The sequence below is a fragment of the Globicephala melas genome, chromosome 1, assembly GCF_963455315.2.
Source record: "Globicephala melas chromosome 1, mGloMel1.2, whole genome shotgun sequence".
NCBI classification, from domain to species: domain Eukaryota; kingdom Metazoa; phylum Chordata; class Mammalia; order Artiodactyla; family Delphinidae; genus Globicephala; species Globicephala melas.
The window spans coordinates 44,376,100-44,402,152 of NC_083314.1; the positions used below are offsets into that span (position 1 = coordinate 44,376,100).

A 26,053-nucleotide genomic window follows, 5' to 3' on the forward strand; every position below is an offset into this window, starting at 1 on the left:
TAAACAATGAGGGGCAAGCAGGAAATATATAGAGGATGGATTCAAGGGGGTCAATGCTGGAAGCAGGGGAAAGACAGACAAGTACATCTGTTCCATAAAAGATAGTGAGGGCCTGAACTAGAGCAGTGAAGAAAGGCATAAAGAGGGGGGAGCAACTAAAGAAAAATTCAGGACATCAATTGGCAGGATTTGATGATAGAATTTAAGGGGTAAAGAAACCAACGTCAAATATAACTTCCAATTTTATTGCTTGGGAACGAACCTAGGTAAACTTCAACGAAGCAAAATAAATAGAAAATATGGAAAGATTTGCTCACTTAGGAGGGGAAGATGATTTGTTCAGTCTGAATATCTTGAATTTTAAGTGCCTGTGAGAATTCCAGGTAGAAATGTCCAACAAGCAACTGTATATAGAAATCTGAACCTTGGGAGAAGGATCAGGGTTGCAGGTATGGATTTTAAAAAGTCTCCAGTTGCTAAGAGATGATCATTAAACCTCTGGGAAATAAGTTTTTGTTACTTGATGAGAATATCTAGAGTAAAATGAACGCTGAAGTAAGGACAAAACATGAGGGGACCTAATGTTTAAGAGACAGATTAAGTATGAGTCCATAAAGGAGGGAGAAAGGGAGCAACCAAAGGGGTGCAAGGATAACTGGGGAAGAGCAGTGTCCAGGAGAAAGTGATACATAATATCCAAACGTTAAGATAAGGACTGAACAATGTTCGTTGCATCTAACAACAGGGTAGTCTTCACCACAGCAGTGTCAAGAATGGTGTGGGCAGAAGCCCATATGTAGTGGGACAAGAAGTATAGACAGGGAGTAGTGACTATATGAAGTGATGGAGACAGCAGAAGGTAAAGCTGAAGGTAAGGCAGATGGTGGGCATGACTGGCAGACCAAAGAAGGGGGGAAGATATAGGATCAAGGGCATAAGCAGAAGCAGTAACTGTGAACAAAAAGGATAACACCCTCTGGGAAAAGAAAGGGTAAAGACACTGAATTATGGCTGGTAGACTGGAAATTGCCAGTGCACACACCTGAACAGCCTCAACTTTATATGAAGTTGGTGAAAAGAAGACTTGAATTCAGATCCCTCATCTTCAATGAATGAGGGAAAATGATAAGAAATAAGTAACTAGGAAGCGGGTAGGAGGCAGAGGAAGGAATATAGTCAGAGAGCATGACTTGAGATGCCTGGGGTAAAGAATAAGTGATCTCCACTGGAGAGAGTCCCCAGGGAGCTAATGTCTCTTGGGAAGTCAGATTTCAGTTACTGAAAGGAGCCAGAAAGAGTTTTAAATCAGGTTTCCAGAGGACAGGGATAGGATGTGGACATGAGCCAGTACTGGGAGGTGAGTCAGTGGTAGGAGGAAGGAGGCATGAGGAACATAGAGCTCTAAGAGACGCAATGGGCTACAGGAGAGGAGAAGAAATCCAGGGCAGGGCATTTGCCTTTCATTCGCTGATGGGCATGCAGGGAAGACGGGTGTGTTAGGAGACAACTGGCTCATGAACTCTCATTCTTACTTATCCACGCATCTGTTATTCACTGCTATGTTAGGTGCTGGGGCTATATCCTTTTCAAGATAAAAAGGGTTCTGTCCTAGGGAGTTTATAGTTTTATGTAGTTATTACTTATATATACGATTTATTTGACACTTATTAATACATTATCCAGTATTCTGACTTAACATTTCTGGCCTATATATCTCTTCTACTCAATTAGACTGTAAGCTGCCTGAGGACTGTGTCCTCTATGGGAGTTTCTACGTATGGGACTACATATTCCCCCAGTCTAGCCAATAACTATCAAAACATACAAACAAATAAAAAATTGCAAAAATTTGCATCGCATTATAGGTCAGTTTATTTAAGTAGAATGAAATGTGTTTTGATATTAGTAATCAAATACAATACATTTAGGTGGTGCATTTTAAATTTCTAACGTGAGCAGAAATTAGGAATCTATTTTAATATCATTTCCAAGACATAAGTATAACTTTAATGCTGCAGAAACTGAATGTGTAGTTATTTCATCATTCCTACTCCATATTTTTTCATGGTGTAGTTTTTATTGCTCTCAAAGGGCTTGATATTCAAATGTACAAGCTAATCTGTATTAAATCAGAAGGAAACCACGTGAGATTTAAAACCTACACTTGTAGTTGCAGTCTACATTTTAATCTAGGAATTTTCACAGCTTATCACTGACAATATAGAATTTACACATTATATATTAATTTCAAGGGGAGGGGATTTATCTGGGATAAATAACTATTAATTAAATGGCAAAATACCTAAATTTGCAACGTCCAGGTAATTTACTGCACAGCAATACCTGTCAACTTTCTTCCTTTAAGATTTTTTAGGGATCAGTGAGTTAGCAAATGACACAGATAAACGCACATAAAGACAGATGAGCAGCACATTATGTTAAGAAAAAGAAAATCTACGGTAGTTGCTCACCCCAGCAGGAGCAGATGTTCTGCTCACAATACTGCTACATAAGTTGGCAACGGGAAGGAGGGGAAATGTGTTTTAAGACAGAGGAAAGCACACTTCTAAAATAAAATCATTTTAATGATGTTTTGTTTTGTTTGACCCCTTCAACCTCCCAAGGGACTGTGTTAATTCACTATCGCTCATGAGCAAGCATACAGTTTTGGTGAGCTTGTCTGCATCTCCTCTCCTTCATCATAGTTACCAACAGAGATTTCAGTATGGGCAATTACCAATAATGGCAGAGTCCCACAAAGAAATGATAAAACATCTCACGGTGATCCTCTTTCACTGTTGACCTGCTTCTTTTTGACCAGTATTTATTTTTCCTTTACTACTGCTTATTTAATATCTATCTTGTTCATAGTTGCACTTCACACAAAACACAGTACCTGGAATATAGTAGGTATGCCAAATGCAATGAATGAATGTATGAATTAATAAAAGAAAACCAGCAAATGTACACAAGCACTGGTCCTTCTGAAATAATGAAATTCTATGGTAGAAATATTAAGTAAACAGAAAAAGAAGAGAATTTGGCCTATTGCCATGGCTGATTCTTCAAGATTTGCAGCAATGCTTATACCTACCCAACACATTAAGACTGAAACTTCTGCTCTTGTCACCAGCTGTATTAGAAGCCAAACATGTATATCTTCCAGTGTGTGACACTTGGGCATTGGTAATCTGAAGAAAACGGCCACCAGACATAAGATGATGGGTGTCATCTTCTTTGAGGAACTGCCCATCTTTCTGCCATGTAATTTCTGGCACTGGATTCCCTACAACAAAAAGTCATTTCTGAGAGTTGGCTAATAATCACATGTCTACAGTTGGTAACTAAAAGGATGCATTTTTATTCATTTCCCTTTTAAAATATTCCACTTCTGAAACAATGCAGTAGCCATGCATTTTAAAATAAATTTGCAAACATAACTGAATTTATAATAATAATCATGCTATGATTTTAAAAATCTATAAGTGAAAGAGTTATGTTAGTCTCTGTGTTTAACTAAATTTATACCATACCTTAGGCTATTACAATTAAATATTTTCATAGTAAAATACACTTAAAAAATAATGGAGTATACATGTTTACTAAAATTATTACTCATGAATACCTTTGCATTCATATTAAATTTTTAAAGAAGATTTTTATTTTTGAGGGAAAGCTGTATAAAAAGGAAAAAAAAACTTAAACAATTCAACAAGCAGATATGTATGCCAGGATTCTAGCATAGATATATAGATAGGTAGAAAGATAGAAATATCTATTAATTATTCCTTTAATATTTATAGCCTAGAGAAAAAAGATATTTCATATTTTTCATGGGACTTTTGTTAAATATTAAGTTTTAAATTGCTCAAACATTTTGTTTTTGAAAATTTAAAACTATAAAAACACATTCTGTTAGGAAAGAAGATTAGGATGATATCATATTAAGGCACAACTGTATCGGCCATGGAGCTTGTTCTATGGCCCTGCCTGGGCAGGAAAGCAAATTCACAGGCCTACTCAACTGCTGAGTATAGCACACAGTCCTATCCAACTAGGAAGTATGACCAGAGAATCCAGGTAACTCAGGCCTATTCTACAGTTGCACTTGGGCAGGAAACCAAATCATTAGTCCTAACCAACTGTTCCCAGCCAATGGCACCCCCCGTCCCGACCTCACATCTAAGGAAGAGGCAGTGGCCTCACCCAAATAGAGACCCTGAGAGAAAACCCCACCTGCCCAAGGATGCTACCAGCTGACCCATCCAGAATCCGAAGTTGAGCTGAACGGTGAAGGACAATCTCTGCTGAAGCAAACCTGTAAAGTCTGGAATCAGAGACCCTTTACTCAAGTGTGCAGATACCAATACAAGGAATCAGGTAAACATGATACCTCACAGGAAACTAATAAAGCTCCAATAACTCAATAACTGACCCTAAAAAATGGAGATCTATGAACTGTGAAATCAGAATAATACTCTTAATCAAGTTTAGTAAACAAAATGAAGAAAACAATGCATGAACAAAATGAGAAGTTCAACAAAGAAATAGAAATCATAAAAAAACCACAATCAAACAAATGAATACTAGAGCTAAAGAATAGAATGACTGAACTAAAGAATTCAAAAGAGAGCTTCAACTTCAGAGCTGACCAAGCAAAAGAATCAGTAAACTAGAATATAGTTCATTTGAAATTATCCAGTCAGAGGATCAAAATGAAAAAAGAATGAAAAGTGAAGAAAGCCTACAGGAGTTATGAGATACCATTACAAAAACAATATACACATTATGGAAATCCCAGGAGAGGAGAATGAGAAAGGAACAGAAAGTATATTTAAAGTGATAATGTCTGAAAACTCCCCAAACGGACATCCAGACTCATGAGGCACAAAAGATCCCAAATAGATTGAACTAAAAAAGGGCTACACTGAAACACATTATAACTAAATTTTGAATGTAGTAAGAAGAAAGCAACACATCACATACAAGGGAACCCCCCATAAAAGTATAGGCAGATTTCTCATAAGAAACTTAGAAGGCTAGGAGAGAATGGCATAAAACGTTCTAAATATTGAAAAAAAAGCCTGTCCACCAAGAATACTATAGCTGCCAAAATATGAAATGACAGATAAAGATTTTCCCAGCCAAGTAATAGCTGAGGGAAACAAACAAAAACGAAAAAACACACCAGACCTGTTTTACAAGAAATTCAAAATGGCATTCTCAAGTAGAAATAAAAGGATGCTAATTATCATCGTAAAACCACATAAATGTATGTGCAAAACTCACTGGTAATGGTAAATAGTCATAGTCATGTAGTCAAAGTCATATTCTCTAATACTGTAATGGTGATACGTAACTCACTTTTAAAATTTAAAAAACAAACATTTAAAAAATAGCTGTATCTATAATTTGTTATTAGATACACAAAATAAAAAACATGTAAATTGTAACATTAATAACCTAAGATGTGAGAGGAAGAGAAGTAAAAGTGAAGTTTATGTATGCTATCAAAGTTAAGTTATTATTAGTTTAAAATAGGATGTTCTACATATATCTTATGTAAGCCTCTGTTAACCACAAAGGAAAAGAATCTTTAATAGCTACACAAAAAGTTATGATAAAGCACTCAAAGCATATTGCTAAGAAAGTCATCAAATGACAAAAGAAGAGAAGGATAAGAAGCAAGGAAGAAAGGATCTACAAAACAATTAAAAAAACCCCAGTAAAATGGAGATAGTAAGTCCTTACCTATCAATAATTACTTTAGATGTAATGGATTAAATTCTCCAATCAAAAGACATAGAATAGCTAAATGAAGAAAAAAAATCAAGATCCAACAGTATGTTGCCTACAAGAGACTCACTTTAGCTTTAGAGGTACATGTGAACTGAGAGTAGAAGGATATAAAAAGATATGTCAAGAACATGGTAACCAAAAGAAAGCTGGGGCAGCTATACTTATATCAGCCTAGACCTTAAGCTAAAATTGGTCAAAAGAGGCAAGAGACAATGAAAAAGGGGTCAGTCCATCAGAAAGACATAATAACTGTAAATATTTATGCACCCAATATTGGAGCACCTAAATATATAAAGCAAATACTAACAGAGATAAAAGGAGAAATAAGCAGCAATAAAATAATAGTTGCGGGGGGGGGGCTTCCCTAATGGCGCAGTGGTTGAGAGTCCACCTGCCAATGCAGGGGACACGGGTTCGTGCCCTGGTCCAGGAAGATCCCACATGCCGTGGAGCGGCTGGGCCCATGAGCCATGGCCGCTAAGCCTGCGTGTCCCGAGCCTGTGCTCTGCAACAGGAGAGGCCACAACAGTAAGAGGCCCGCATACCACAAAAAAAAAAAAAAATAGTTGGGGACTTTAATACCCCACTCTCAACAATGGATAGATCATCCAGTCAGAGAATCAATAACAAATCAGAGATTTGAAAATTACCATAGACCCAATATACCTAACAGACACATACAGAGCATTCTGTACAACAAAAGTAGAATACACATTCTTTTCAAGCACACATAGAACATTTTCTAGCATAGCTCATATGTTAGACCACAAAACAAATCTCAGTAAATCTAAAGTGATTGAAATCATACCAAATGTCTTTTATGACCACAATGATATGAAATGAGAAATCAGTAACAGGAAGAAAGCTGGAAAATACACAAATGAATGGAAATTAAACAACATACTGTTGAACAACCAATGTATCAAAGAAGATATCAAAAGGGAAAAAAAAATTTCTTGAGACAAATGAAAATGGAAACACAACACACCAAAACTTAAGGGATAGAGCATAGGCAGTTTTAAGAGGAACATTTATACTGATAAATGCATACATCACAGAAGAAATAAGATCTCTAAAAAAAAATCTAACAGTACACCTCAAGGAACTAGGAAAAAAACAGACTAAGCCCAAAATTAGCAGAAGGAAGAGAATAATAAAAATTAGAGCAGAAATAAATGAAATAGAGTACAAGGAAACAATAGAAAAGATTAATAAAACTAAGTATTGGTTCTTTGAAAAGATAAAATTGACAAAACATTAGACTAAGGAAAAAAAAAAGAGAGAACCCAAATAAATAAGATTATAAATGAAAGAGGAGACATTACAACTGATACCACAGAAATACAAAGAATCATAAGAGACTACGCTCAACAACTACAGCCTAGGAGAAATGGGTAAATTCCTAGAAATATACAACCTGTCAAGACTACATCATGAAGAAAAAGAAAATCTGAACAGACCAATTACTAGTAAGTAGATTAAACCAGAAGTCAAAACCTCCCAACAAGGAAAATCTAGGACCAGATGGTTTCAGTGATAAATTTTACCAAATGTTTAAAAAAGAATTAATATCAAGTCTTCTCAAACTCTTTCAAAAAACTGATGAGGGAACATTCCCAAACTCATTTTACAAGGCCAGCATTACCCTGACACCCAAGTTAGGTAAGGACACCACAAGAAAAGAAAACTACAGGCCAACATCCCTGATGAATATAAATACAAAATTCTCAGAAAATACTAGAAAACTGAATTCAGCATCAAATTAAAAGGATCATACACCATGATCAAATGGTATTCATCTCTGGGATGCAAGATGGTTCAAGATACACAAATCAATATAATACATTGTATCAATAGAATGAAAGATAAAAATCATATGCTCATCTCAATAGATGCAGAGAAGCACCTGACCAAATTCAACATCTATTTATGATAAAAAATCTCAACAAATTGTATATAGAAGGAACATTCCTCAACATAATAAAGGCCATATGACAAATCTGCAGCTAACATCATACTGAGTACTGAAAGTTTTTTAAGATCAAGAACAAGATGAGGGTGCCCACTCTCATCATTCCTATTCAACACTTTATTGGAAGTCCTAGCCAATCAGGCAAGAAAAAGAAATAAAAGGCATCAGAATTGGAAAGGAAGAAGTAAAGTTCTATTTGTAGATGACATGATTATTTATATAAAGTCCTAAAGACTCCACCCAAAAACTGTTTGCTTTAATCAACAAATTCAATAAAGTTTCAGATACAAAATCAACATTAAAAAAATCACTACATTTTTATACACTAACAACAAATGATCTGAAAAAGAAATTAAAGAAACATCTCATTTACGATAGCATCAAAAACAAAAACAAAAACTTAGGAATAAATCTAACAAAGGAGGTGAAAGATCTCTACATTGAAAACTATAAAACATTGATGAAATAAATAAAAGAAGACACAAATAAACAGAAAGACATCTTGTGTTCATGGACTGAAAGAATTAATATTGTTAAAATGTCCATATTACCCAAAGCTATTTATAGGTTCAGTGCAATCTCTATGAAGATTCCAATGGCATTTTTTACAGAAATGGAAAAAAAAATCTTAAAATTTGTGTGGAATCACAAAAGACACTGAATAGCCAAGTCAATCCTGAGAAAGAAGAGCTGGGGGCATCATACGTCCTGACTTCAAACTACATTACAAAGCTACAGTAATCAAAACAGTAAGGTACTGCCATAAAATAGACACATATACCAATGGAACAGAATCATAAGCACAGAAATAAAGCCGTGCATATACGATCAACTAATATTAGTAAAGAGGGTCAAGAATACTCATTGGAAAAAGAGTCTCTTCAGTAAATGGCAGTGGGAAAACTGGATATTCACATGCAAAAGAAGGAAACTAGACCCGCGTCTTACACCACTCATAAAAATTAACTTGAAATGTATCAAAGGCTTAAATGTAAGACCTGAAACCATAAAACTCCTGAAAGAAAACAGAGGGACAGGGACTTCCCTGGTGACGCAGTGGTTAAGAATCCGCCTGCCAATGCAGGGGACATGGGTTCGATCCCTGGTCCGGGAAGATCCTACATGCTGCAGAGCTGCTAAGCTCATGAGCCACAACTACTGAGCCAGCGTTCTAGAGCCCATGAACCACAACTACTGAGCCTGCATGCCACAACTACTGAAGCCTGAGCACCTAGAGCCTGTGCTCTGCAACAAGGAGAAGCTCCCACTCGACACAACTAGAGAAAGCCTGCACACAAATGAAGACCCAATGCAACCAAAAATAAAATTAAAAAATAAAAACAAATTAAAAATAAATAAACATTAAAAAATAAATAAAATAATAAAAATTTTTTAAAAAGCAGCTGAAATTAAAAAAGAAAACATAGGTACACAGCTCCTTGACATTGGTCTTGGCAATGATTTCTGTGATATGATACCAAAAGCATATGCAACAAAAGCAAAAACAAATGGGCCTACATCAACTAAAAAGCTCTATACAGCAAAAGAAGACATCAACAAAATTAAATGGCAACCTACAAAGTGGGAAAAAATATTTTCAAAGCACTATCTGATAAGGGGGTTAATATCCAAAATATGTAAGGAATGCATATAACTCAATAGCAAACACACACACACACACACACACACAGGACTCAATTAAAAAAATGGCAAAGGACCTGAATAGACATTTTTCCAAAGAAGATATTCAAATGGCTGACAGGTACAAGACAAGCTGTTCAGCACCACTAATCATCCAGGAAATGCAAATCAAAACCACAATGAGATATCACCTTACACCTGTTAGAACAGCTATTATCAAAAATACAGGAAATGACAAGTGTTGATGAGGATGTGGAAAAAAGGGAACCCCTGTGAACCTTTGGAGGGAATGTAAATTGGTATAGCCCCTGTGGAAAACAGTATCAAGGTTGCTCAAAAAACTAAAAATAGAACTATCATATGTGTAGCAATTCTACTTCTAGGCATATATCCGAAGAAAACGAAATCACTATCTCAAAGAGACATCTGCACTCCCACGTTCACTGCAGCATTATTCACAATAGCCAAGACATGGAAACAGCCTATGTGTCCATAGATAGATAACTGGATAAAGAAAATGTGACATATATAAAATTATACATATAATTTAATATTATTGTTAAATACTAAATATTACTATACAATATATAATACTAATATTATTTACTATATATATATAATTTAATATTATCCAGCCATGAAAAAAGAAGGAAATCCTATCATTTTTGACAACACAGATAAACCTCGAGGACATTATACTAAGGGAAATAAGTCAGACAGAGAAAGACATACTGTATGTTCTCACTTATATGTGAAATCTAATAAAACCAAACTCATAGAAACTGAGAACCCATTAGTGGTTATAGAGGTAGGAGGTTAGAGGTGGGGCAATGAGTGACGGTGGTCGGAAGGCACAAAGTTCCAGTTATAAGATGATAATTGTGATTACAGTTAACAATACCATACTGTATAACTGAAAGCTGCTAAGAGAGTAGATCTTAAAAGTTCTAATTACAAGAAAAAAAGTTGTGTAGCTATGTGCAGTGATGGATGTTAGCTAAACATGTGGTGATCATTTTGTGTGTGTGTGTGAGTGTGTGTGTATGTGTGTGTGTGTATAATCACCTTAAACTTATGCAATATTATATGTCAATTATATCTCAATGAAACTGAAAGAAAGAATAAAAAAGAAGTATCTTAAAAAACCAAATGTCAATGTTAAAAAAAACAAACTGGAAGGCTCAAGATGGGATACTACAAAATTTAGGCAGCTGTTCTCTATGCAATAGTTGTTACCACATCATTGCAAGAAAAAAAGAAAACAGGTTAAGTAATAGTATATGTGACACTTTTTATATCTGTCTTTCTTAAAATGAAAATATTTCCTTGCTTACTTAAATGTATTGCTCATGCAAGGCATGTAGACAATGAAATAAGAAATTAATTGAATCTTCCTTAAAACACTTGCTTTCTATAAAAAGTATGGGCTGCTCTAGTCGTTCCATTAAAACTGCAAGGCTGTGCCTTTACTAAAAAGACAGTCTTGAACACATTCTCTTAGAGATCTGTTGATTTTTATTACATGCAACACAATGATTCACTGGTAAAGCCGGTGAAATTGGGTTTAGAATTTTCACTTTTATTTTTACTCTTTTCCATTTCCTTGGTAATATGCAAACATGCTTACAAAAGGTGACAGTGTTGATCTTGGGTAATTCCCACTATCAGTGATGCTATACTTTCACCAAAATTCCTATTTCTTTGAAATAAAATTTAAGAAAACAATAAAAAGGAAAGGAAGGTACAAACATAGGGAAGGAAAGAAAAAATAAGAGGAGGTGGGACAGGAAATCTTACCCACAAATAGGAATAGGATTAAAAAAAAGAATCATTTATTGAGTTGAAAGAAAAGACTAATGTGTCTTTTTCTGTCTCTCTCTCTTCCTTGCTTTCCTTCCTCCCCTACTCCCTCTCTCCTTCCTTCCTTCCTTTTTTCAGTGTAGGAATTTCCTTTTTATCTCCACAGAATCTGAAAGGTTTCCTCCTATACTTCTTCCATCTATATTGGGCTAGAATTCAAGGTCAAATGCTTGATTTTTCTCAACTAAGAGATAAGTGGAGGCAATGAATAACCAGTGAGTTGAGCAGAAATGCAAGAGCTGAGACCCTTACCTGTCACTTCACAAGTCAATGCAACACTCTGTTTCTCTTTTACCTTCACATCTTCAAATGTGTTTTCACCCACAATGTGAGGTGGTACTAAAAAAAAAAAAGACAGAAAAAGTAAGTTCTAACAGCAGAATGGTTATTTATAGGCATCTATTTTCATATTTTTTATTAGGCTGTACCCTTTAAAACAATCCCTCCAAATTCTCATTATTATTTGTTTACTAGAATGTTATATTGTTTGATCAATTCTAAGATATACTATAAAGTTATATGTCATAAATTCAATTATAATGAATTTTATTGTATGTAAATCATAAATATGTCAACAAGTCAAAGAGTAACAAAATCTATTAGACACATTTCTCCCTCTATAACTCTGATAAGCACTCACATTAAATAAGTTATTAGAGTCTTAGAACATTGTTGAACAATGGTGAACTGATAAGACATGGCATTTCAGCCATTTTAATCCAACTGATTACGTACAAACCATTCTAACATTGAATTCCTGCCAAGAGTGACAGTCCAGGGGCCAAAGAATACACAAATGTAAGTTCAAGCTGCAGATAAATTTTAACTCTGCTTCCAGAATGTATTTAAGACCATTTTATTTTGTCTAGATATTATAAGTTATATAAATACCTAATACTGAAAGCCCAAAGGTTTTTCTTTCTTCACCAGCTGCATTCCTTACAACACAAGTATACTGGCCAGCATCTTCCATTCTGGTCTGCATCAACCGCAGAGTCCTTCCTCCTGGAGAAGCAAACCACCAGATGACGCAAAAAGAAATCTGTAACTTTACAAGTTAGCCGTGTAGTGCTGAATTTTGGGAAAATGTAATCAATTCACTTCAAAGGCCTTTAAAATGCATTTATGTCAAGCTTTTAAAAAATATCACATGTTTGAAGGCTATATGAAGCAGAATAGATAATTCAGAAGAAATGTCTGATTTAATGGATAAAAAAAGTTAATACAAACCTAGGTGACAGCAAGTAAGAAATGGAGTTTCACAGAGGTACTGTTTGAACATAATCTTGAAAGGTAAGTATTCTTTAACACAGAGAGGAGTTAAGAGACACCGCTGTAGGCAGAGTATGAATGAGGATCTAGAGGTAGAAAGTAGATGAGAGGTGTGGCACCTGAAACAGAACAGGTGGAGAAAACAGTGAGAGATGAGACTAGTTGGAGTATGACCAGATTCTGTGGGCCTTCGAATGCTATGCTAAGGAATTTAGACTTTATTGTGTTCACTAAAGGCTATGGAAGTACATAAACAAAAAAGTCATGCTCTGATTCGTGCTTTAGAAAAACAACCGTGACAGGATGTTTACGAAAAGATTCCCAGTTTGCAGTGGAACACGTGAAATGGGAACGTTAGAAAGAGGACCACACCAACTACCCAGATTCGGATGACATCAATATACAAGGGATGAATGAAACCATGAAGACTGACTACGAGTTTTCAATTGAGTTTCATGGAATTCTAGAACTATTTATATCAAAGTTCATGAGGGTCACTTTGTTCATTAGCACGACTCTGATTTTGTTCCTCTTTATATTTTGAACTTCTATGTAATGAAGAAAGATTCTGGTAGACTGGGAATGAAACTGATATGCTGAAGGGTGTAATTTGGAGGAAAACTCCTATTAAGGACCAAGGAAGAGGAGCCAGCAGGTGAGACTGAAACAAAGCTGGCAGAGAGCAAAGAGACACACTGAGAGAGTAGAGTCCTTGAGGACACGGGGAGGGGGAAGGGTAAGGTGGGACGAAGTGAGAGAGTGGCATGGACATATGTACACTTTGTGTGCTTTGTGTCCACCTAGAGGGTGGGATAGGGAGGGTGGGCGACACAAGAGGGAGGGGATATGGGGATATATATATATATATATATATATATATATATATACACACACACACACATATATGTATAGCTGATTCACTTTGTTATACAGCAGAAACTAACACACCACTGTAAAGCAATTATACTCTAATAAAGATGTTTAAAAAAAAGTGTAAATCATTTCTTAGGTTTTGTAATAATTTTCCACTCGGTGTATTTTTGCTTAGTACCTTGAATTTGAACTAAAAACATTGAAATGGTTAAACATAAAATTTTCATGTAAATATTCACCTGGATCTGAATTTATCAGGAGTTTCCAACTGCTTTATGTTTTTATAAACACAAGCCCTCATTGACCTTTTCCTATAAGCAACCTACTCATCCTCAAACCAATGAAAGGTGAACTTAGTAATATCTTATTTAGACAGACAAAACTGATTATCTAAACTCAGTCTTTTTCCCCAGTTGAATTTAAGTAAGCAAAGTTGAATACAGAAATTCCCTAAACATGTCAAAAAACTTATGTTAATTAGGAAAGCATTCAAAAGCACTCACTGCTACTTCAGATTAGTGAGACCATAATATGATTCCAGTTGAGAGATATTAAAAAAATACAACGTTTATGAGTCATTGCTGGCTCTGCAAACCTCAACCTCATAAATCTCATGATCTTTCCTTTCTCTTTGTTTCCTGGTCCTCTCCCTTACTGCAGTGAAAGACAAAAAAGGGTTGGACAGTAAATTATACTTAGATGGAGACATTTCTCGTACCTATTAAATTTTTATAGCAGCTATCTGTTCTTGGCAGATAACTTCATAACAATGATAGGACCTTCAACAAAGTACTTCTTTCAGAAAAGCCTGACTTAATGTCTCAGGAGGACTAATCTTAATGAAACAGAAATGTGCAGCCGATCAAGGAACAAGCGAGTCATACGCCATTCATCTGATTCTCAGTCATCGATTGCACAACACACATGTTCAGACTGTAAAACTGAATGACTCTTCTGGCAGCGCCACAAGGTGAAGTACGTTTAATGTGTTTGCTCAGGGATCTCCAGCTGCTAGTCAAACAAAACAAAGCTATACAATAAAACCAAAACACTATCCCTGTGGATCTATAATAAGCCAGAGTACCTAATTTTATCTTGCCTTTTTCATTTCCAGGAACGCTGATGTAGTTATTATATTTAAAAAGAGTTCCTACTTTTTCAGCAATTGAGAATTAAAAAAAAAAACAATAATATAAGGATGACTATAAGAGAAGAAGATAATGTGTTCAGGTTTTTGGTAACCAAACTGCAATGAAATCTTTGCCATCAGTATGCACTCCTTAAGATCAACAGAGGCAGGCAGTCCTTCAAAAATGACAGCATTATAGGACATAGGAAAGTCTCCTAGGATAGGGAAACCCAAATCTTTTACCAGGTTGTCTATGGCAAATAATAACAAACATGTATTGGATGCTTAGGATATAAGCAGGCACTGTGTTAGCTGCTTTACACATACTAACTCATCTTTACAAAACCCCCTAAGAGGCAAATGCCACTAGTATCCTCACTTTACAAGTGAAGAACTGAAGTTAGCAAAGTTAAGAAACTTGCCTGAGGTTATAAATCTAGTATTATAGGCAATAGATATAATAATTAGAGCAATATATATTCCTCATTAAGCCGCTATCATTTATAGACCAAGATCTTGAAGAAACAGAAGGACCTTAGGCTATTTAGACCTAATTCAAATACTAGGAAAGTATCTTTTCTGAAAAAGCCTTCAAAAGTGAGAATTTAAACTTTGAACAAATTTAGGGGCAAGGAGCTTGTTACCTCCTAAAATAGCTCATCTGGACTTTCAACAATAGAAATATTTTTTAAAGTTGTTTGTATTCAGACTGCAATCTGTCCCTAGAATTTTCCATACACTGGTATTACTTGGCACTAGACGGAACCAACATCATCTTTTCTAAGCCATGGCTCTTCAAGTATTTAAATGTAATTTTCACTACGTTGTCATGAGTTACACAAGGTTTATTTTTTCAGGTTAAATAGAATTGGACGTATAGTTTACTTTGCAATCATTTGCCATCATGGTTATCCTCCTTCGAAAATACTGTCAATAAATCCTTCTTCTAGTCTTCCTAATGAGTAAGTTAAATCCACAATACAACTGGTGTTTTACCTGTTTTATTGGTGAAAATATATTTTATTCATGTGGCAAAACATTGCATCTGTTTTCATGATAAACACATTATATTGTTAATGCATACTCAATACCCAAAGCAATTCAGAGATCTTTTCATATGAAGAATTCTGAAGCTATATCTCACCCTAATTTTCACCATTGGTTTCTGAATGTGAGTGCAGGAGTTTACTTAATTTTCCTTTTGTTAGGTTCAATTCAAAAGTTCCAGAGTGAGGTGTGTTTGAATTCGGATGCCTTCATTCAACACATTAGGTATTCCTCTAAATATCCAAGCTTTTTATTACCCATCAACTTGGCAAGATTATTTTCTTAGTCTGTACCCAAATTATTACTGAAAGGGGCCAAGTGCAGATTCCTGTGGCATGCCCCAAGACACCTCTCTCGACACTTACACTGATCCATAAAGAATAAGCTAATAGATTTTCCTACATAATTAGATAAGGAATAAGAGGAATATCTTTTTTACAATAATGATAAAATCTTAGCTCACTTAAAACTATTCCATCTTGGAAATATAAATCTCACTCAGATTAGAGTTGTGAAAAAATTTAAACTCGTGGTTATAGAAATCGTTATATAACATTATTCACTCTAGGCTCTGGCTTCAAGTATTTCTTTTCATTTTTCACTTTTCAGATTGGCTGGTACTCATTCCAGCATGAATGCTCTGACATCCCCATGATTTAAGTAATAAGCGAGTGCAAAGATTTCTTTGTCAAAAGGATATAGAGATATTTAGAGATTTTCCCCATTGTCATATAGCTTCTGATGTCCTAAAATTTTTTCTTAATATGATCAGTGGGGATTATAGTAAGCAGCTAGATCATAAAGAAAAAAAGAAGACATGGAGTTATGAGAAATTAAGGAGAAACTGTGGCCACAGGAAGCTAATCAGGTTACCAGGCTACAAGAATTTCTAATACCTGAGAGAATTCTCAGAGAACTGCTGAAGTTGACAGGACACCCATCTTTAAGCCAGGTAATTGAAGGCAGGGGAATTCCTGAAGCTTCACAAGTTAGGGACACTGAGTTTTTTTCCACCACACTGATATTTTCAGGTGTCCTGTGGTTTCCTATGATGCTTGGAGGGGCTGTAAGACAAAACAAAACAAACAAGAAATGGAAAGGAGGGTGGTTAGTATGTAACAAACACCAAATTCTAAACAGCTTATTCTTAAAAATAAGCTTCCATTTTCTAGTCAACAGTAAGCAAAATAAGCAATCACAAGATGATGATGATGATGACGACGACGAGGACAACACTCCTGGAAGTAAAAATGTCACTTCTTCCTCACTAATAGCAACATATGACTTTAAAAAAAAATTTTTTTGTTTATTTTATTTATTTATTCTTGGCTGCGTTGGGTCTTAGTTGCAGCACTCGGGCTCTTCGTTGCAGCATGCGAGCTTCTCTCGAGTTGTGGCGTGTGGGATTTCTCTCTCTAGTTGTGGTGCAAGGGCTCCAGGTTATGTGGGCTCTGTAGTTGTGGTGCGCAGGTTCCAGAGCGCATGGGCTCCGTAGTTTGCGGCATGTGGGCTTCTCTAGTTGAGGTGCCCGGGCTCAGTAGTTGTGGCGCGTGGGCTTAGTTGCCCCATGGCATGTGGGATCTTAGTTCCCTGACCAGGGATCAAACCTGCATCTGCTGCATCGGAAGGTGGATTCTTTACCACTGAACCACCAGGGAAGTCCCCAAATGACTTTCATATTGTTATTCTAATAGTGGTGAATGATTTTCTGTGAGTCACTCATCTTTTCTGGTAATATGGATTCATGACTTTCTTATAGGCCGAATTTTCTAACAAATAATTCTAGTATTAAAAATTAAAAACAGGGCTTCCCTGGTGGCACAGTGGTTGAGAGGTCCGCCTGCCGATGCAGGAGACACAGGTTCGTGCCCTGGTCTGGGAGGATGCCGCATGCCGCAGAGCGGCTGGGCCCGTGGGCCATGGCCGCTGGGCCTGCCCGTCCGGAGCCTGTGCTCCGCAACGGGAGAGGCCACAGCGGTGAGAGGCCCGCGTACCGCAAAAAAAATAAAAAAATAAATAAAAAATAAAAACAATTGAACAAATTAGAAGCTCAAAACCTCGTGAAACACACCAGCTTTCATGTCATCTATACTAACCACATTTTTGTTCCTTGGGCTAGTTGTTTCCTTGCTGTTTTTTCCCTTATTTTCACCCCAATCCAGCTCATGGAGACAAATGTGGTTTCAACTAGAATAGGAGCAGTAGAGTTGATGGGACTTAGTGACACCAGATATGAGAAAAAGAGGAGTCAAGGATGATTCCTAGGTCTTTCTCTTGCTCAATCACATTAGGGGGTGGGATTGGCACAATCACCCATGAGAGAGTGTGGACAGAGAAGCAGGTATCGCCCATTTCAGAGCCTTGGGGCATTCTAACACTACAGTCTGGAAGAGTAGGGGGAAACAATAAGAGAGGTTGAGAGGAAGGAGTTGCCTGAGAGTTAGAGACCAACCAAGAGGGGCAGGGGTGGGGCAGTTCCAGAAGCCTAGAAAAGACATGAGTGACCAGCTCCTCGAGGTCAAATATGCCTTGTGAATGCAAAAATGTGAGACACACAAAGTGGGTTGAGAAGACGGGTTTGTGCAATGAGCAGAGTAGAATCAGGATAGTCTGAGGATAGAGTGACAAGTCACATTGACCCAACAGGCCTGAACAAGTGCAAGGGCTGGGTCAGAGGAGAACCAGTGTTAAAACCCAATTAAGCCAGCACTGGAACATAGATAAAACAAGGCTACACAGAGGCCTTGAGTTCCTCTATGTCCCTCATTAGCCCCATGGAAAGTTACCCCTCCATCATGTTTTCCTTCTGCACAGAGAAGGGCCAGTGACACCCTCCACTTTCAATGGTCTTGCAGAATTGAAGTACATGGAAGATTGAGCCAACTGGAATTTAGCATAATCTGAGACCTTGATTTCTCAACATCAGTCTTGCCTAGGAAATTTTATGACAGAAATTCTTGTTAATACAACTGACCTAAATGTCCCTCCCTAGAGAACTGATCAAATAAAGTATGAAACGTTCAAATAATGAAATAGTAAGCACCTGTTAAAAAGAATGAAAAAACCACAATCTAACAAAACGATACACAGGACTGATTCCTTTTCAGTCTCTAGCTTTGGTTTACCCATTGGCTGCAAACTACGAGATATTAATACTGGACTTTGTGCATGTTCTAACTGGATTTAAGTTACAAGACCATGTCTATTAGATTTACCATTTCTATAGATTTTAAAAATGCAATTCAAATTGTATGCATACAAATAGGTGTCCCTGAGTACATGTATGTTTGCTCCATTCCTATGGACATTTACTGCTCATTACTTAGAATTTTAAAGCTGACTTCAGTACAACTTATGCCCATCTGATGCTCAGTCAGTAAGCTCTAAGGAACCTAGACTTACACTAGCCAAGTCAGCTAATGTGGAAAACATAGAATTATGGAATGTTACTTGGGATAGCACTGGATCAAAAGTACTTGAAGAAGATAATTATCTACTTTACTATGTGCTTTCCTAAAAGAATATCCAATATATGCTTATTTCAGCAAGGTAAGATATGGAAGGTCAGGCATAGTAGGAGGAGTGATGAGACTGATCTAAAGAAGTGGTGCAAATGTAGAAAATAATCGACTATAAATAAAAGACTCAACACTTGAGGTCTGTATCTCCCATCCAGGAGGCTATAGATTATATCAGCCAGTGAATGGACCTATTGAGCCTGTTTATACTTACTGTGTACACTTAAGTCATATTTTCTGTCAGTCATTCCTGCTATATTCACAGCAACACACACATAACGGCCTGTGTCAGACACATGGACATTCTTCAGTTGAAGGATATGACCTTCATCCGTTACTTCCATTCCCCTTCCCTTAGTCAAAGGGCGGCCATCTTTCATCCAGGTCACTGTTGGTTGAGGAATACCCTCCACCTCACACTCTAAGGAAATGCTCTTCCCTCGAGTTACGATGATTTCAGTAGGGTGGCTGCCACTGTTGGCTATAGTTGGTCGAACTGGGGAAAAAAAAGAAAAGAATAGGAAATGTTTGCCTTAAGTCTTATATAAGAATTTTCATCACGCAAAGTTAAATTCTTTTTTTTTTTTGAAAGAAAATGCTTTATTGTTTCTTGTGGTCATACAAGCAGTACAAATTTACAGCAAAACAAAAATCACAAAATTCAGAAAAGTATAAAGCTCACTCACCATGCTATAATCGAATATACCCACTGAAAACATTTAGGTCTTCATGAAACCAACCATTACAAAATGAAATTTAAGAAAACCTACTAAGCACAATAACATAAAAACAAATATCTAGGAATAATATGACAAAACATACTAAATTCATTTTTGATGTCAAAAAATTAGCTACTAAAGAAAAGACCCAGGACTAATAGACATGGCATTGCTGTACTGAGAAAAGTTTTCAATTAGCAATAATCGCGCCTCGGATAAACCTCATTGGCTACGATACTGCCACTGCGCAAAGCTTGCGTTGCTGTACTGAGAGGTAGAATTCTCCAATGTACCTAAATGGGTTCATAACTAAAATAAAGCTATCAATATAGTAAGGAAAGAATACTGCATTAGCTACTTTCCCTGCTTTTGAGAAGTTATACAACTATTTGAATTATCATTTGTAGCTCTAACCCAGGGAAGTCTTCTAGTACTAATTTTAAAGTAGATATGATAGCCTAGCTCACGACCTAATGTCTGTTACCAATTCCTTTCTTCCCTTCACTACAGGAGTTGGAAAAGCTGAGACTTTCTCAGCCTTCTTTGGAAATTGAGGTGACCCCAGGAATCACTGTAGACCTAAAAAGTCTAAATGGAAGTCTGCTGGCAGGGGTGAGGTGAGGGGGTGGGTTTGGGAAATTTTTTGCTCTCCTGCCAAAAGAGAAAGATACCATTCCTTTCCCTTCCCACACTGCCTTCAATGTGGACTTGATACTACAAATCCAGCAACCATCTTCAGATAACAAAGGAAGGACCAGGAGGATCCTAGATCTCCTGTTCTGGTAAGAGTAAGGTGCTGACCAACTCCAGTGACTGCCAGCCTCAGGCTTCTCATTATGTGAGAAAATAAACCTCTATTTGTTTAAGCCACTGATGGCCAGTGATTCTGTAACTTTATAGCTAAATTCACCTAGTGGATACTGATTCCAAGAAAGAAGATTAAACCAACTCAAATACACATGTGTGTGGGAAAGAAAATGGACCAGTGTTAGTAATCCTGTGTTCCAGGGCCAATCCTGTCACATACAAGCCATGTGACCTCAGTTGGTCACAGAAACTTCTCTGGGCTTAAGTTTCCACATACTTTTTTTTTTTTTTTGCGGTACACGGGCCTCTCACTGTTGTGGCCTCTCCCGTTGTGGAGCACAGGCTCCGGACGCGCAGGCTCAGCGGCCATGGCTCACGGGCCCAGCTGCTCCGCGGCATGTGGGATCCTCCCGGACCGGGACATGAACCTGTGTCCCCTGCATCGGCAGGCGGACTCTCAACCACTGCGCCACCAGGGAAGCCCTCCACATACATTTTGGAGGCAATATTTTTGTCTCATACCACAGCTATGCAAAGATTAAATGAGGTAATGTAAATATTTCAAATACTTTAAAATCTTATATAAATTAAATACTCTTTACAATGAGATATTTTTACATACTGTAAATGTACCCTATGGTACAATGCCATCTTCTCCATTCTGCACATACACTATCCTGCCCCCCAAAAGTTACAGCCACGTTGATACACCTGCCAGCAGCAAGCTGATGCAGATATTCAGCTGTACTGCTGAATAAATAACAGCTAGAAAGAAGTCATTACTCTTTATTACGTCAGCACAATTAAAATTTGTGGGTCTTATGAAAGGTATAGTTGTCCCTGGGTATCCATAGGGGACTGGTTCCAGGACACCCTAAAATACCCAAATGCTCAAGTCCATTCTATATAAAATGGCATAGTATTTGCATATAAGCTATGTACATCCTCCCTTATACTTTAAATCATCACTAGATTAGTTATAATACTTAATACAATGTAAATACTGTGTAAACAGTTGTAAATACAACGTAAATGCTATGTAAACAGTTGCCTGGTGCGTGGAAATTCAATTTTTGCTTTTTGTAACTTTTTGGATTTTTTAAAAATATTTTTCAATCTGCAGTTGGTTGAATCCATGGATGCAGAATCCGTGGATATGGACGGCCAATTCCATACTATAACCATACTACTTTGAATGACTCTCAAAGATATGAAGAAAAAGTAAAAGGGAAGGATGGAGAGGTTTTTAAAAAAAAATTGTGCCAAAGCCTGGCTAACTAATAACTTACTGTAAACTTGCAGATTGTAGTCTTTCTTTGCTGCTCCAGCAACATTTGATGCCACACATGTATAGAGCCCTGCATCAGATTCTTCTGCAACTGAAATCTGCAACTGCCTGCCTCCAGATAAAGTTCTGACCCGCCCTGCAGAATCAGCCAGCACTGGGGAACCTGCAAAGAAAACCAAGTGGCAGAATGTGAAGCATAAATGTAAGGTGTTTTGTGTATATACTCTAATGAGTATATATACATATATATTTACTTCCTAGTTCACATACTTAAAAGGCAGAGGACACTGTATAATAATCTAGGCAAAAAGGAGGAGGAGGAAGATGAAGAGAAGACTATCTTCTGCAAATTTTTCTTTCAATCAATATTGCATTTAAAAGAAAACATACTTAGTAAAACAAACAAAATAAAATCTTTAAGTAAAACAAGAATTATTTTTTAGATCAGCTAAAAATTTAGATGATCTGATACTTAATGGAAACAGATATTTGTTGATGAATAACTAAAAATCGGTTCAACTGCAGAATTCAATCTTAACGTACATTACAAAACTGTCACAAATACAGCAAAAATGTTTGCTTTAAAAAACAAGAAAAATTTTAAACCTATTTTAAAGAAGAAAGAAATAGTTCATTGAATGGTGGATTCTTGATCATTATAGCTGCCCTACGATGCATTTGATTAAAAAAGAATTAATGGAGAAAATTAATTTCTTCTTGGGAGCAGTGAGTCTCAAAACCGACAATTTTCAGGTTGATATTGTAGAAATACTGCATATGGCGCATTTAACACAAAGCAATTCTGCTGTCTGGTATTTTTGCGTGCAAACCTTAAGAAAGTTTGTTGGCATGTTTCTCAAACAAAATATAAATTGACTTAATATTTATATTTAATTTTATAAATGTCAAAGGATGAAAACTGACCTTTCTTCTTCCAAATGAGATTTGGGGGTGGAATACCACTTGATTCACACAATAGACTAATAAGATGCCCTTCAATGACTGTAAGTTGAGCAAGTTCATCAGAACCATAAATATTCGGTGGTACTGAAAGATTAAAAAAAGGAAAAATACTATTTTACACTCAAAAATAAAATTTCCCTGACACTTTGCATGTAAAAATAAAAAAGGTTCCCACTCCAATGGTACATGTAAATAATTTAGCACTTGAGGTTGACCTATCAACACCACATTAAAAGTCAACTGTAAGACCTAGAATAAATACCTAATAGCAGACTTCTCATTTTCACAGATAGAAACTTAATTACCAAAATACTCAGAGTGATATAAAAAGGAGATACAGTCTAGATATTTAGACATCTTGCACCAAAAGAAATGAAGACACTTAGCAAATTTAAATTTAACCCAGCCATTGTGCCTCTCCAGCTTTGATATCTCAGATGTTGAACAGAATAGAAAGACATCAGGCATATAACATATAGTAAAGAACAGAGGTAAGGAATTTGATCTGAGGAACAGACATGCTACCTATCCTAGATTGCACACTCTGCATCCCCCCACTGATCTCCAGCTTCTGCTTGGAACTCTCAAAGTGAATTCTGACTACCCACACTTTACTCAAAGAGGCTGAGTCTGCATTTGCTGGTTGAACTCTCCCTTGGGACACTTTTCTGGCTGCAGTATTATCACGTGATAGATGCTTATCCTCCCAAGCTCCTGGGAGGTGAGGAGTGGGAGAATCCTCCTCACCGCCAATGCTGCTTCCAGCCATTGTTCAAGCACCCCCATGAAAGTCACTATTCTTTTGAGGCTCATGTCACCCATTTACTTCTTTTTTTCTTATCACCATCTGTGAACCTGTCATTCTCTTTCCATTCACTGAACAATTTGGTACTTGTTTTTATCCTTTCTCTTTATATGAAGACCTGCCACATTCTGTATGAACTCAATATCCACACGTCTAAACACCTGGCTACTCAGTTCCTTGATCTGCTCATCCTGTTCTCCAACAGAGGCCATACTCTTTTCACCATCTAGAACACTTCTCCTATTAATTTATAAATTTAGGCCATTTTCTGACAACTGCTCTATCCTTATAGCTCTTTCACTCAACTATTCCCAATTCTCAGTTCAATGACCTAATTGAATCTCAAGTCCTTAAACCTCTCAGAAGCCTCCCAACCTAGCTGCTTACTCTTTTATTTACCAACTTCACTATCCAACTTAGATTTCATGATCAGTAATTTCAGCTAGTCCTCTGCCAATATTTTCAACTGCCCGGCACCATTGCTCTTCCTATTTGGCAATACCCTTAACTTGGGATGAATCCTATAGTTCACTCTGTCATCACCTATCCCACAGATGAAAATTCTACAGAAGAAAATGACAACTACACAAATTGCCACCACTATAAATTCATGATCTCCAGCCCAAACTCCACCTCCTCTACTCCAATGGCTTTCATTAATACAAATACTTGCAAATCTGTACCTGTAATGCAGATACTCTCTGAGATCTGGACTTTTATATCTGACTACTTAACATCTCATCTTGGATGCCTTTGAGGCACTGTCAAACTCAACTTGCCCCAAACTGAACTCAGTAACCAGTGTCATTGTCTTTCTTCTTAAGCTCTCTGTGCCTACATGTGGCATAGTACCTAGAACACAGAGTCACTCTATACATGATTTTTGAGGTCTCGACTTTCACTCCCCTATCATTCATTCTCACATTGACTGTGACCTGCTTTCCTCTTTAAGAGGCATTGGTCTACTCAGTTGTAAAGTACACTTTGTATTTTATGTCTCATTTGGCTTCTCTGCAATGTGTGCCATTATTCATTCATTCATTCACTCATCTATGTAACCACGTCCAACTTATTTGTTGTCCGTGTTCTTCTTCTGGGAACACCATTGTCCCTTAGTTTCCATGACACAAGCTTTACCCAGTTTTCCTCCTCCCTCTTTGACTGTTCCTTCTCAGTTTCCCATTTGGGGGTCTCTTTTTCTGTCTCCCTTCTTATGTGATATGTGAGGGTCATTCTATACAGTACTCTTTCGTACACATTCTTCTTATTCTCGCTAAGGGATCTCAACTACTACGTATACACTCATGTCTCTAACCTCACATTTTTAGCTGTTATCTCTTTCTCCTGAGCTATAGGCTCATAATTCTGATGGCATAGAGGACAGCTTCACATGAATAGTCTACAGGTATCTCTAATACAGCATTTTAAAAATGAATTCTTCATCTCACTTTCTAATTGATCACTCCAAATTTTTCTTTTTCTTTTCTTTTTTTTTTTCAACCTTTACTTGATAAGACTTAGCTCACTGTTGTCCATATTGGGAGTTATACGAATATTTTCCCCATTTGAAAGAAATGAGAAGAGAAAGGAAAGAAAGGAAATATGAAGGGAGAAAAAGGATAGAAGGAGGTAGGAACAGAAGTGAATGATACATAACAAATATGTAGTAAATATAAAGGTACTGCATAGTAAACTCTGTCATTTAAAAGTAAATCCTTTTACAGGTGAATGATAATACTTCTTACAATTTTCCTCAAGATTTTTAAAAATGATAATAATGATTTATAATTAACAAGTCATTTTATACATAAAATATTTATTCTCTATTGGAATTAGATTACTTCCTCTACCTATTTTTATTTTAAAATGTGTTTTTGAATTAACTTTTATAATCAAAGGTAAATTTCAGGTTATTATCTCAAAAATTAAAAAGTTTAAACAAATACAATCAAAATTAAGAGAGCTTAATATGTTATAAATGAATTTAAAGAAGTACTTAAAATAAAGGCGAATACGTAGGAAATGGGAACACTTTTGAACATAGTGTAACAACTACAGTGATATAAAAGTTGTGACTATTCCTAAGAATTATCTTGATTAGTAAGAGTAAAACTTCAAGCAAGAATAGCTTTGCACATTTGTCAGCGGAGTAATCCCATCTCCCACCCACAAGTGCATGTGTCCTCTTTCTCTCACACAAATATAATTCACATACACAATTTAGCCTTGTGACTTATTTTCAATTGACCAACACACTCTCTGTTCATGGAGAACACTCAATCATTAAAGGATCTCAGTTGTAGAAGCTAAAAGGCATATTAATCAGGCAGGAGAGCAGAACTGTTCTACATCAAAGTTAC

General features: G+C 36.6%; 1 protein-coding gene and 1 non-coding gene across 2 annotated transcripts in view; both read right to left on the reverse strand.

The window, feature by feature from the left end:
• HMCN1 (hemicentin 1) overlaps positions 1-26,053 on the reverse strand; it is a 521,171-nt gene that overhangs the window by 169,276 nt on the left and 325,842 nt on the right. Inside the window, exons 43-49 of the mRNA XM_030873036.2 lie at positions 22,850-22,972; positions 21,927-22,088; positions 19,326-19,607; positions 16,490-16,657; positions 12,164-12,277; positions 11,525-11,611; positions 3,095-3,286 (exon numbers count right to left, since the gene is read on the reverse strand). Coding sequence (XP_030728896.2) covers positions 3,095-3,286; positions 11,525-11,611; positions 12,164-12,277; positions 16,490-16,657; positions 19,326-19,607; positions 21,927-22,088; positions 22,850-22,972 — 1,128 coding nt within the window. The remainder of the gene's footprint in view (positions 1-3,094; positions 3,287-11,524; positions 11,612-12,163; positions 12,278-16,489; positions 16,658-19,325; positions 19,608-21,926; positions 22,089-22,849; positions 22,973-26,053) is intronic.
• Positions 19,939-20,085, reverse strand: LOC115861892 (U4 spliceosomal RNA). The gene has a single exon (XR_004042926.1). It is a non-coding gene; the product is annotated as a U4 spliceosomal RNA (small nuclear RNA).